Genomic DNA, 13683 nt, shown 5'->3' on the forward strand with positions numbered 1-13683 from the left:
TTACTATTTCTTCTGTCAGACTTTATTCTAGTTTGGATAAAAATCTAATGGGTGAATACCAATTTAACTTTTCAATTTTAAACCCTGCTGATAACTTGTACTCCTGTGACAAGAAGAAAAGGAGACATAAATATGAACAGATCATTTAATAAATCAGAAATAAGGATACTTTCAGTGTTCTGAGTGTTAAAAAAATTTTATTGAAAAACATCAATTTGACATGAAAATGGATCCCACAGAAAAATATTGAAAATTTCTAAAAAATCTAAATGACATTTGAGGAGTTTTATATTTTGAGTTAGAAGTAGGATTTCTAAAACAAATTAATGCAGAATTTGGCTGCATATTCTAAATTACTACTAATGGAAGGTTTCTGCAAAGTGAATAAAAAATAACGTACAGATGAGGATTTTCCAAATCACTCCATGGATCTATTTGTAAGTTTATGATATCAGGAGTCTACATGTTCTGTTGAATAGATGCTCTCTGCCTGAAGTGATGACCAAGGCAAGAAGCTGCACAGATCCAGATCAGGATATTCAGCAACAAGAACTGCCACAGCAGCTGGGGTGGCAGCAGGTGGTCCTGCAGCAGGTGGTCTGACAGCAGCTAGGGCGGCAGCAGCTAGACCCACAGCAGCTGGGTCTACAGCAGCTGGACACACAGCAGCTGGGTCTACAGCAACTAGACCCACAGCAGCTGGGTCTACAGCAACTAGACACACAACAGCTGGGGCGGCAGCAAGTGGTCCTGCAGCAGGTGGTCTGACAGCAGCTGGGGCGGCAGCAGCTAGACCCACAGCAGCTGGGCCTACAGCAGCTGGACACACAGCAGCTGGGCCTGCAGCAGCTGGACCCACAGCAACTTGGGCGGCAGCAGCTGGACCCACAGCAGCTGGGGCGGCAGCAAGTGGTCCTGCAGCAGGTGGTCTTGCAGCAGCTGGGCTGGCAACAGGTCTCCTGGCAGAGGCCTTGGTCACCACCCTGATCAGAGCAGACAGAGCCAGAACAGGAGTTAACCATGGTGTTAGAGGTTGGAGGTTCTGGGTGGGTTTCCAAATGAGTGTATTTCTTGAATCTGAAAACCTCCTTGCCCAGGCCATCTTTTATACCCTCCTCAGAGAACTCTTTCCTTATTATTGTTTCTCCTAATAAGTAAGCAATTGTTAAATTGGGCAATTATATTTTCTGAGTTTGATGGAAAACATTGTTTTCTTTTCTGGATGAATTAGGATCCATTCCATTGACTCTTCCTGATGCATATCTGTGTGTTTTCCTTTGCATGCATCACCTTGCTTCAGATGCTGGCTAACTATTCTAGACTAAGTGTTGATTCTCACTCCATCGGCTCTTTCCTGCTGAATCATCTCATACTTCCTTCCTTGTGGACATTATCTATGTTGAAGATCCCAGCTTCTTCCACAGAGCAGTGGTCATGTGGAGGTGACATGTCATCCAAGAGTCATTCTTCCCCATCTATGGGTCATACCATGCTCACCATTTTTGTAGTGTTTTTAATGGAAAAAACAGACTTGACCTAAGGAGATATAATGAAATCTCAGAAACAGGATCTTAGCTGTGGAAGGCAAGGTAAAATCTACCAGTGTGGTCAGTTGTAACAGAAATAGTCACTGGGCAAAGATAGAACACTCAGTCTATTGCCATCCCATTTCCTGGACTTGAATATATTGACGGATTTCCTCTTTTAAAAGGCAAATAGAAGAACTGGGGTTTAACTTAGTGGAGAACTCTTGTCCTAGCCCTTGCAAGGCCCAGAGTTCAACCCCTACCTTCACCAAAACAAATCAAGACAAGACAAATATGTATCTGGAACGGATATAGTCCTTCACAATTCACCACTGGAATTGGTAACAATGCTTGTGTCACTAAAAACATTTACATTTATACAAAAATATAATTTGTAGTATGACCAATTTTCTTTAAAGTATAAAGGAAAATATTGATATCGTCATTACTAGTTGTTATTTAATAGTTAATAGTACTCATCTCTGGTTGATGGGATCATGGAAATTTTATTTTCTCCTGAATGATTTTCTTTGTCTTTGACTGTATAAATGATGACTTGCCTTTCTTTTATAAGCAGAAAAAAGATTGAAAGAAAACTTTGTCATATTTCATAACCTTCACCATGACTTTCTAGGTCTGGGGGTTGGGGCATCCCTGATGTTCATCCAATAGCACCTGTTCAACCATACTGGTTGAAATATTGAAATCTGATTGGTAAACAGACGTTGTCCTGAGTTCCCTGAGTATTCTGAGTATTCTCAATGCCACATCCTTGTGATCTAGCAAGAAAGGGTCAAGACCAAGAAACACAGAGGGGACTTCAGGATCCTGCTTTAGAGTTAAGCCTGATGTTCACTCTGATTATCTGATGACCTCATATTACGGTGTTTTAAATACTTTGGATTTTGCTCCTGCCATAGGAAGATGATTCACAAACCCAAGTCTTACTGCCAGTACATTTCACGAAAAATCATTCTACAAAGTCACACACCATGAAGCTGCTTGGTAGATGGAGAGTGATACCTTGGCAAGAGAAAAGGGGCTTGTTGTGAACTGGAAGAGGATACCAGGGGGTCTTAGACAGGAGGCTGACTTGGAAGGTCTGGGGAGGAGCCTAGACCTTCTCTTTCTATTCTTTTTTGGTTTTGTTTTTGTGGCAATCCTGATGCACAGTGAGGTTCAGTTCCTACATGAGGTCAGTCTGAAAAATAACTAGGAGAGGGGGCTGCTTTACTTCATGTGCAAAACAAGCACAAAAAGTCAACAAAAATGAAGCAACAGGAAAGTATGTTCCAAATAAAAGAACAAGGGCTTCAGGATCCCCAGAATGAGAGGCCCAAGTTGGGCCTGGGGCTGTAGCCACTGGAAAACTTAAAGGTGGAAGCAGAGACATATATGTACTGTCAAAAATGGAGAAGGTTAACCCAGGTGTTGATGGGGCAGAGATTTGTTAAGGTCTCAGGGAGTATGGTATGTGGGTACTTCCCTAGAACCCCCCTCCCAGCTCACTCCAGCTATAAAACCAAGTCTCCAACCTCTGCCCAGAAGTTAAGCCACATCTTGAGTTTTCCAACATTTTCAGCTTCCACCAGAAGGATTGTCTCCTAAATCCCTAGCTCTGGGAGTGGCCAGGATTCTGTATTTACCAGTCCTCTGGGACAGAGGTGGCTTTAAACAAACAGGTGAGCACTCCTGTGTTGCAATTCACCAACCCCCATCCCCAACCCATCCCCACTCCAGACTTAGCTCAGAACAAGCAGGCAATAACAGCAAGTCCCAGTCTCTCCCCCTGGGGAGTGTGGGAGGGTTGACAACACACTTTCCCAGCTGCTTTACCAGGGTCAGTTCTCTTAATTAGCCTGTGTCTGGGAACTGGCAAGGAAGGTAGTCAGGGCAGGTCATGAATAAGATTTCTGCTTCCTGCCAAAATCCTAAGACTACAGTCTCTCTCTGAGAGGAGTTTGTGCACACATCAAGCACTCCAACTTTTATAGCTCCCATCAAAGGGACTGACTCTTAAATTAATATAGTGCTGGGAGCTAATGGTGTGCTCCATTTGCCATTCCAGAGTCCCAGGGACCATAGAGATCAAAGAGGTGATTTTAAACAGGAGTACTACCAGTGGCTATTTCCTCTAGCTCAGTTCAGAGCTAGCAGGCAACAATATCCAGCTCCCAGTTTCACACTAAAAAGGGATTGACTGCATATCTTGTTGACTTCTCCAATTGCTGCCCATGTCATCAGGCTTTTAATTAGCCTTCACCTCGCTCAGAACTGATGTGACATAATTAGGAAGACTGTGAGATCCTAAACAACAATGGGTGAGCAGGCACTTCCTACAGTCCCTCCCCTTGGGATCCAAACCTCTAGTTAACCTGCCTGTCTCTGAGGGCTGAGTGCTTGTGTTTGGCATGGCAGTTGGTATTTCCCTGGCAGTGACAAAGAGCAAAGCAGACAGTTGTAAGAGTATACAGACAGTGCAGGCATTTGGCAAGGATCTTCTACACAGCTTAGTGAGAAACAAGAGGGAGTTAAAAACCAGCTCGAAGCTTGTCCCCGAGGAAAGAAGAAAGTGACAACATGTCCAGTACCCCAGCTCTCCAGTTGCTTCTTGAGGGACTGGCTTTTATCTTCTATCTTGGGACACCAACAAACCTAACACACTCAAATCTCCTGGGGCCACTGAGAACCAAAATAGTGGTTTGAACAAACACAGAACTTGAGATTCACCCAGAGTCTGTGGCCAGGCTGCTCAGTGAGTTCAGCTCCCACACAAGGTCAGTCTGAAAAAAGCAGGAGAGGGGACTGCTTTACTTCATGTGCAAAAACAAACACAAAGAGTCAACAAAATTGAAGAAACAGGGAAATATGTTCCAAACAAAAGAACAAGATAGATCTTCAGAAGCTGTTAGAAGTCAAAAGACCAAAGCATTAAAATTACTCTAAGTTATGTTTATGGATATATAATGCAAACAGATGTAAACTGGCACATCAATCGCTTAATGTGGGAGAAGAAGAAATAAAGGTGGAGACTTCTTGTGTGCACATAAAGCTGTTAAGTTAAAACAGACTGCTGTAACCATGAGATATTTTATGAACTACGAAAAAAAAAAAGAGGTTACAGGAAACAGAGAGAAACTGAAACATATGGATTTAAAAAGCCAATTAAACATTAAAGAGGTGGGGGGGAAGAAAAAATAACAGAATGAATCAAACATCAATACCCTATGTAAATGTATGATTACACAAATGGTACGCCTCTACTTCATGTACAACCAGAGAAACAAGTTTTACCCCATTTGTTTACAATAAAAAAAACATAAAAGAGAACAAGGGTGAAAAAAGGACAAAATAAATATGAGACAAACAGAAAACAGTTAACAAAATGGCCATGGTAAGACCATTCCTATCAATAGACATGGTGGTACATATCCTAGTCCCAGCTACTCAGGAGGTTGAGATGGAAGGATCATGAGTTCAAGGCAAGCCTGGACAGCATAGCAAGTCACCTCTCTCTCAAAAATAAATAAATAACTACTTTAAATGTGAATGGGCTATCTTCCCCAATAAAAATATACACAGTAGCTAAAAGGACTTAAAAAATAAGATTCTACTGTATGCTCTCTAAAATAATCTTATTTTAGATCCAAGAATACATATAAAGTGAAAGTGGATGGATGGAAAAAGATATTACATGTAAATGAAAACCAAAAGAGACCAAGAGTGACATATCATTGGATAAAGTAGACTTTAAGACACAACTGTCTCCAGCTGTGTTTCCATGCACCTGTAGTCCCAGCTAGTCGGGAGGCTAGTTGGGAGGATTGATTGATGTTTTAGTCAGTTTTTCCACTGCTGTGACTGAAAAACCCGACCAGAACAATTTTGGGGAGGAAAAATTTATTTGAGAGACTCACAGTTCATGGTTTCAGAGGTCTCAATCCATAAGAGGCATGCTCCATTCCTCAGGGCTCAAGGTGAGGTAGGACATCATGGCAGAGAGTGTGGCAGAGGGAAACAGCCTTCTTGATGACCATAAGGCAGAGAGATGTCCAACTCTCCAGATGCAAAATATATACCCCAAAGCCATGCCCTCAATTCCCACCTCCAGCCACACTCTACCACCTCAGTTAACACTCAGTTAATCCCTATCAGGGGATTAATTCACTGATTGGGTTAAGACTCTCACAACCCAATCATATCTCCTCTGAATCTTCTTGCATTGTCTCACACGTTGAGCTTTTGGGGGGACATCTCACATCCAAACCATAACTCTTGAACTCACAAGTTGGAGCCAGCCTAGGCAACATGATAAGAACTCTCATTAAAAAGAAGGAAGGAAGGAAGGAAGGAAGGAAGGAAGGAAGGAAGGAAGGAAGGAAGGAAGGAAGGAAGGAAAGAAAGAGGCAAAGCAAGCCTGTCTTTGGAGGCAAAGAATATCATTACATAATGATAAAAGGGTCAATTCAGTAGGAAGATCTACATGAACATATATGCATCCATCACTAGAATATATGCCCATCACCTAACATATAAAACATCTATTGAAAGACTTTAAGGGAAAAATGGAGCAATCCAGTAATGGCAGGAGACCTCAATATCCCCACTGTCCATAGTGGATAAAATAGGTGGACAGAAAATCAATAAAGAAATACATACCAAAACCTAGAAGGTACAGCAAAAGCTATTCTAAGAGAAAAGTGTGTACTGATAAATGCAGGTATTTAAAAAGAAAAAAAAAATCTCTAAAAGTAATTATACCTCAGGAAACTAGAAAAATAAGAGATATACTAAATCCAAAGTTAGAAAGAAGAAAATTATATGAAATATCAGAGCTGAAATAAATAAAATGGAATCTAGAAATGTAATACACAAGATTGACAAAAACAGGAGTTGGTTGTTTGAAAATATAGACAAAACCGACAAGCCCTTAGAGACTAAGACAAAGAGAGAATTTAAATGAATAAGATAAAAAATAAAATGGGAAATATTACATTAGGTGTCAGAAATAAAAAAGAATCATAGGTGACTATTATACACACTTATTTGCCAACAAAGTAAATCAAGAAATGAATGAATTCCTAGATACAGCCAACCTGCTAACACTGACTCAGTAAGAAATAAAAAGTCTGAGCAGACCAATAATAATTAAGGGGAGCAGAGTACAACTAAGATCTTTCCAACAAAGAAAAACCCAGGACCAGATGACAAGAGCCACAAAGCTATCAAAATATTTAAAAGTCAACAGAGAAGAGCCACAACAGTGGAGGATAAGAAAGGAAGTTTTAGAATCTTTAAGTGGATTATTAGTTAACTGTTAAGACTTAGATATGAGGAGTCCCCCCAGAACTCATGTTTGAGACTGTGCAAGAATTTTCAGGGGCGAAATGATTGGGTTATGAAAGCCTTAATGTCATCAGTGGATTAATCCACTGATATGAATTAACTGGGTGGTAACTGTGGGCAGTTAGGGAGTGGCTGAAAGAGGTAGGTCATTGGGGGTCTGACTTTGAGGTCTATATTTTGTCCCTGGTGAGTGGAGCTTCCTCAAGGTCATGTCCTATGCTGCTGTCCTCCAACACAACCTTCTGCAGTGACATTCTGCCTCACATTGGTCCCAGAGCTCTGGAGTCAGCCAATGTCTCTGAACCTAGACTGAAACTGGGCCAAAGTAAACTTTTCCTCTTCACAGTTTTGTTGTCAGGTCTTTTGGACACAGCAATGAAAAACTGACTAAAACATTTACTGTTGCACTGTCAGCCTGCAACGCTGGAGGCTCACCCTGCATTGCCCTCTCTTAGTCTGCAATACTGGGCAACAATGAGAAAAGGAACTCAGTCTCTGGGCAAAGATCCAAGGAGAAGAGCTGTATTCAGGAGGGTAGGAGAACTTGTCACGTAGGAACCTGCTTCTGTCTTTATTGCATATAACACTGTCTTTGTATGCTTGTAGTTAAGCTAGTCATATATCTCAAAGGTCAAGCCTTGCTTAAGCTGTTACTAGTCTATTTGGCAGACTAAACAGAAAGTAAAAAAACAACCATGTGAACACAGAAGGTGACCATTTCACAGACACCAAAGAATTATCTTACACACCACAGAAGAACATCCTGTTCACAGAACACGGGAAAGGAGGATAGGGTCTTAGTCCCTGGCTGTTCTGAAAGGCCATATAAGCCTCCCTCTAGAAGATGAGGCCCACAGTTTTCAGATTTACTTTAGTAATTTTAATAGGTTTAATTGTTAAATCATCTTCCAAAGGGTTGTCATCACACACTTGATACATTGGTAAACCTTCCAGTTTCTACACATAGTCAATAGTCAATCATTATTATTCACATCAGGTAAGGGAAAAAAATAGCACTTGATTACTTTAAGTCCCTTTTTCTTAATTATAAGTTAAACATCTTCTCTTATGTCTATTTTCTATTTGCATTTATTCTCACTGAGCCTACCACTCCCACCACATTTCCATATTCTTTCCTTATATATATTTAAAATGCATGATATTGAAGGTGCTTTGACATACATACATATAGTAAAATGTTCTAATTCTTTTGGTGATATGTCAGCCAAACAAAGGATTATTGCCCCAACACACAACATTCCCCTGAAATGTATAATGCCCTTAGAATTGAATCACTTTCCTGAGAGAGAAAGTGAGTCACTCATCCCACAGTCTTCAATGTACTGATGTTCACAAGGTCATGTAAGGATTGGTTAGGGTCCTAAAAGAGCCCCAGTGACTCACAATTAGGTTCCTGGTAGCAAGCACATGTTTGCAGATGAGCTTTATGTTGGTCAGACATGTTCCTAGAAATGTGCCAGAAATGTTGGGCTTGATAGAATCATAAAGCTGGAGTCCTATAGAATTGTAGGTTATCATTCACTCATATTCAGCAAATTGTATTTGAGATGACCCTCCTAATCTGCTCCAGACACAATGCATGAACCTCCGTACTACTTGTATTTTAAGATTCAAGTAAGATCACTTCCTCCAGCAGATCCTTTGTGACACTTTCTGCCCAAACCACCCTGTTAAATATCCTGGTCACATGCTCCTTATATTTCATGTTGTTGAAAGTATTTGCTTTATACTTTTCAGGTATAATTAACAATATATAACCAAAGTATATGTGATTTATATAAGTATATATTGTAAATTGATTACCACAATTAAATTAGTTAACCTATCTATCACCTTACATAGTCACCATTTTGTGGATATGGTAAGATCTATTCCTTTAGAAAATTTCGAATATCTGCTATGATATTGTTATCTATTGTCACACTGTTGTATACTGGATTTACACAATTTATTCATCTTGCATAATTGAAACTTTTTACTCTGACTGAGTTCTCCCCATTTTCCACCTCTTTCCATTTCCAGGCAACTTGTCTTTCTCTGTGAGTTTGTTTTTGATTCTACATATAAGTGAGATCAGTATTTGTCTTCTCATGCCTGCTTTATTTCATTTAATGTCATCAAGATTCATCCATGTTATCACAAATGTGACAAGATTTCCCTCTTTCATAAGATGAATTAATATTCCACATATTATGCATATACTATATTATCACATGCAAAACACATTTTCTTTATCATTCATCCATGTACAGACATGGATTATTTCTATATCTTGGTGTGAATATTGCTGCAGTGAACATGAGAGTGTATATATCTCTTCAAAATAGTGATTATTTTATTTACTTTAGGCATATACCTAGAAGTGGAATTACTGGATCATATGATAGTTCTATTCTTAATTCTTTTTAGGTCATGCTGTGGAATGAACCCAGAATCTTGCATATGCTTAGCACATATTCTACCACCCAGCTCCTGTTTTTAATTTTTTGAGGAAACTGCATACTGTGTTTCATAATTACTGTGATGATGTATATTCTTGCCAACAGTGTGGAAAGGTTCCCTTTTGTCATATCCTTACCAATCAACAGTTGTTTTCTTTTGACATTTCGATAACAGCCATTTCACCAAGTATGAGGTGACATCCCTTGGTCTTGACTAGCATTTTCCTAATGATTAGTGATGTTGAACATCTTTTCACATGCTACCTTTAACAGCACTTTGGAATTTGCATGTCAATTGAGGAGTTGGAGCACTGAGGGAGAGGAAGGCAGTTGGTTGAAGTGTAGTTTAAGAGTTGAATTCTCATCTAATAGTGGGGTTCAATACAAAATAACTAAACTGTAAAGGTCAATAATGTAGAGGAAGCAAATCATTTCATATTTTTTCATGGAGTTCTTTCCCCAAAATCTTCCCTCTTACAAGTCTCTTCTGCACTGCTTGCTTTTGAGGCATGCTACCTAGCTTGGACTCAACCCTCAGATTTGGACTTTTCATTTGAGTTGTGCACATTCTCCTGATGTTACTTTATAGAGTGTGCAAGAACAGGAAGGCTTTTTTGAAATATTGCATGTCTGAAAATGTTACAGCTCCTTCATATCTATTTGATGATCTGACTGGGCATAGAATTCTAGACTGAAAAACATTTCACTTAGAAATTTAAAGGCATTTCCCATTGTCTTCTGGCTTCCATCATTGATATTAAAAAGTCTGATGCCATCTGACTTTCTGAACTTTGATATGGAAACTATCCCCCCCCAGAGGAGGTTTTTAATACCTTTTCCACAGCCCCAATGTTCTGAGATTTCACAGAGATATATATACCTTGATGTGAGACTTTTTACATCCAGTGTGATCACCACTGTCAATCAATCTGTCCTTTTGAAAGGAATTTTATTTTATTATATCTTTAATAATGTTCTCTTTATATTTTGTCTTTCCTCTTGTTCTAGAATTTTTCTTTATTGGGTAATGGATCTCCAGAATTCATCTTCTATGTCATTATATATCAGTATCCATTTCTTGGACATCTTATTCTGCTCGCCACACTTTTCATGGACTTTTATTCTTACTTCAAGGACAGAATTTCTTATCTTTCCTGAGTATTGCATTTACTGTTCTTTTTTGTTTTCTTTTTCATTTTTAAATCCTATTCTGCTCCCTGAATTCTCTTGTTTCTGCCAAATTTATTTTGGACTTTATGCTTTTTAAAAAAATTTAGTGTCAATATGACAGACCGAGGACATTTCTCAAATGCCTGCTGCATATTAATGAAAATCATACTAAAGAGCCAATTGATTGTTCTGTGTGGGTGTCAGCACTTGTAGATTGGTGAACTTTGTTGATTAATTCCTTTTCTTCTCCCTCCCCCAATAAAAAGTTCAGTATTTACAGGTCTCTTCTCTGGAAACCATTTTCTTTAGAGAAGAATCATCTGATATTCTACTTGGGAAGCTTATAACCACCAGAGTTGTATGCTGAGCATAATGATCATTACCCTGTTTTCAGTCCCATGCTGAAACTTTGTCCTCTCCAGTGTCTCCAAATCTAGAGTCTCCCTCATTATTAAATACTCCAAGGGAAACTCTCTTGTTACTTCTGGTGAGTAGTGGGGTAGGGCTAATGGCCTGACTTTGTTGGGTGGAAGAGGGATCTGGGACTCTAGCTGGTCTCTTGTCTTACCCTGCATTCAATTTTATCTGGTGCCTCCAGGTTTTGAGACTTTCTGAGGACTTAAGGTAAATCAACTCTACACTCAGTGATATTCTGTCTGCACCCATTCATATTGCAGCACCTTCTGCTATGTTGTTAGCTGCTGCTATCTCCAAAACTTCGTTGCCATTTCTTATTTGTTATTTTCTCCTGTCCCAGTGAAATAGAATTAGTGTTTCTGTTTGTCCATTCTTCTTTATTGATTTATACTGATGAATTAAAATAGAATGAGGGAGCATAAACCATTTATTTTCTAATATCTGAAGGACCTACTATTTCTATACTTTAAAAATTAATCTTAGCATTTTATAAATGTATGCTCACTTATAGCATTCCTTGAAGTCAACTTATTACCCAGGTCCCAGATATTGGTAAGACTCTTTCTCTGTGTTTCCTTAGTATATTAGATTATCTCAAATACATAGTTTTATTTTAAAATATTTTATTTACATCAAAAGCATTGGGAAAGGGGGAGTTCATGCCCAATAATTTTAAATCCAGATAAGGTGCAAGTCATTTGTGATGGCAATGGAAAGAATTTCTCATAGTTTCAAGGACTAATGACTCATAACCTCCCTTTAAAATTATTCCTTTTAATTTTTTTAATTTTATTTGTTTTAATTAGGTGTATGTGACAGTAGAATGCATTTATACATTTTGATAGCTCATACATAAATGGAGTGTAATTTCTCATTTTTCTGATTATACATATTGCAGGACCACATCGGTCATGCAGTCATACATGTACATGACATAATAATGTCTGTTTCACTCTACTATCCTTCCTACCCCATACCCCTTCCCCTCCCTTCACTCCCCTCTACCTAATATAAAGTGACTCTATTCTTCCCCATCCCCCTGACCTTATTGTGAATGATCAACCACATATCAGAGAAAACATTCAGCCTTTGTTTTTTTGGGATTGGTTTATTTCACTTAGCATGATATTCTCTAACTCCATCCATTTACCAACAAATGCCCAAATTTTATTCTTCTTTAAAGCTTAGTAATAGTCCATCATATAAATATATATATATAATATATATATATATATATACATGTATATCATATTTTCTTTATCCATCCATTCATTGAGGGCATCTAGGTTGGTTTTATAGTTTAGCTATTGTGAATTGAGCTGCTATAAACATTGATGTGACTGTGTCACTGTAGTATGTTGATTTTAAGACCTTTGGGTATAAACCAAGGACTGCAATAACTGGATCAAATGGTGGTTCTATTCCAAGTTTTCTAAGGAATCTCCACACTGCTTTCCAGTGTGGCTGCACCAATTTGCATTCCCACTAGCAATGTATGAGTGTACCTTTTTCCCCACATCCTTGCAAACATTTATTGTTGCTTGTATTCTTGATAATTGACATTTATTTGGAGTGAGATGAAATCTTAGAGTAGTTTTGATTTGCATTTCTCTAACTGCTAAGGATGTTGAACATTTTTTCATATATTTGTTGATCAATTGTATATCTTCTTTTGTGAAGTGTCTTTTCAGTTATTTAGCCCATTTATTGATTGGATTTTTTGGTGTTAAGTTTTTTGAGTTCTTTATATATCCTAAAATTAATGCTTTAACTGAGGTGCATGTGGTAGGGATTTTCTCCCAATCTGTAGGCACTCTCTCTTTACATTATTGATTGTTTCTTTTGCAGAGAAGAAACTTTTTATTTTTAGTTCATCCCTTTTATTAATTCTTGATTTAACTTCTTGCACTTTGGGGGTCTTGTTAAGGAAGTCAGGTCCTAGACCAACGTGGTGAAGATTCGGTCTGCTTTTCCTACTAGTAGTTACAGGGTCTCTGTTCTAGTGCCTAAGTCTTGAATCCAAAGGGAGTTGAGTTCTGTGCAGAGTGAGAGATAAAGGTTTAATTTCATTTTGTTACATGTGGCTTTCCAGTTTTCTCATTTCCATTTTTTAAATAAGCTATCTTTTCTCCAGTGCTGAATGTATTTGGCACTTTGTCTAGTATAAGATACCTGTATTTATGTGAGTTTGTCTATCTGTCTTCTATTCTGTACCATTGGTCTACATGTCTGTTTTGGTGCCAATACCATACTGTTTTTATTACTATAGTTCTGTAGTACAGTTTGAAATCTGGTATTGTGATGCCCCCTGCTTCACTTTTCTTGCTAAGTTTTGCTTTGGCTATTCTGGGTCTCTTATTTTTCCAACTGAATTCCATGATTGCTTTCTCTAGTTCCATGAAGAACATCATTGGGATTTTAATAGGAATTGCATTAAATTTATATAATGCTTTTGGTAGTATAGCCATTTTGACAAAATTAATTCTGCCTATCCAGGAGCACAGGAGGTCTTTCCATTTTCTAAAGTCTGCTTCAATTTCTTTCAATTTCTGTGTGTGTGTGTGTGTGTGTGTGTGTGTGTGTGTGTGTGTTCTGTAATTTTCATTATAGAGGTCTTTTACCACTTTTGTTAGATTGGTTCCCAAGTATTTTATTTTATTTTTTGAGGTGATTGTGAAAGGGGTAGTGTTCTTTATTTCTCTTTCAGTGGATTCATTACTGATGTATAGAAATGCATTGATTTATAGGTATTGATTTTATAT

The 13683-nt window shown here is 38.4% G+C and overlaps 1 protein-coding gene across 1 annotated transcript; it reads right to left on the minus strand.

Annotated features, from left to right (window-relative positions):
* Window positions 1-539: 539 nt before the first annotated feature.
* LOC124975236 (keratin-associated protein 4-3-like) lies at window positions 540-1022 on the minus strand. Its single transcript, XM_047538045.1, has one exon. It carries the CDS (start codon window positions 1020-1022, stop codon window positions 540-542), a length of 483 nt encoding a protein of 160 aa, XP_047394001.1.
* Window positions 1023-13683: the final 12661 nt, after the last annotated feature.

This window comes from Sciurus carolinensis, unplaced genomic scaffold (assembly GCF_902686445.1).
Source record: "Sciurus carolinensis unplaced genomic scaffold, mSciCar1.2, whole genome shotgun sequence".
Classification (NCBI taxonomy): domain Eukaryota; kingdom Metazoa; phylum Chordata; class Mammalia; order Rodentia; family Sciuridae; genus Sciurus; species Sciurus carolinensis.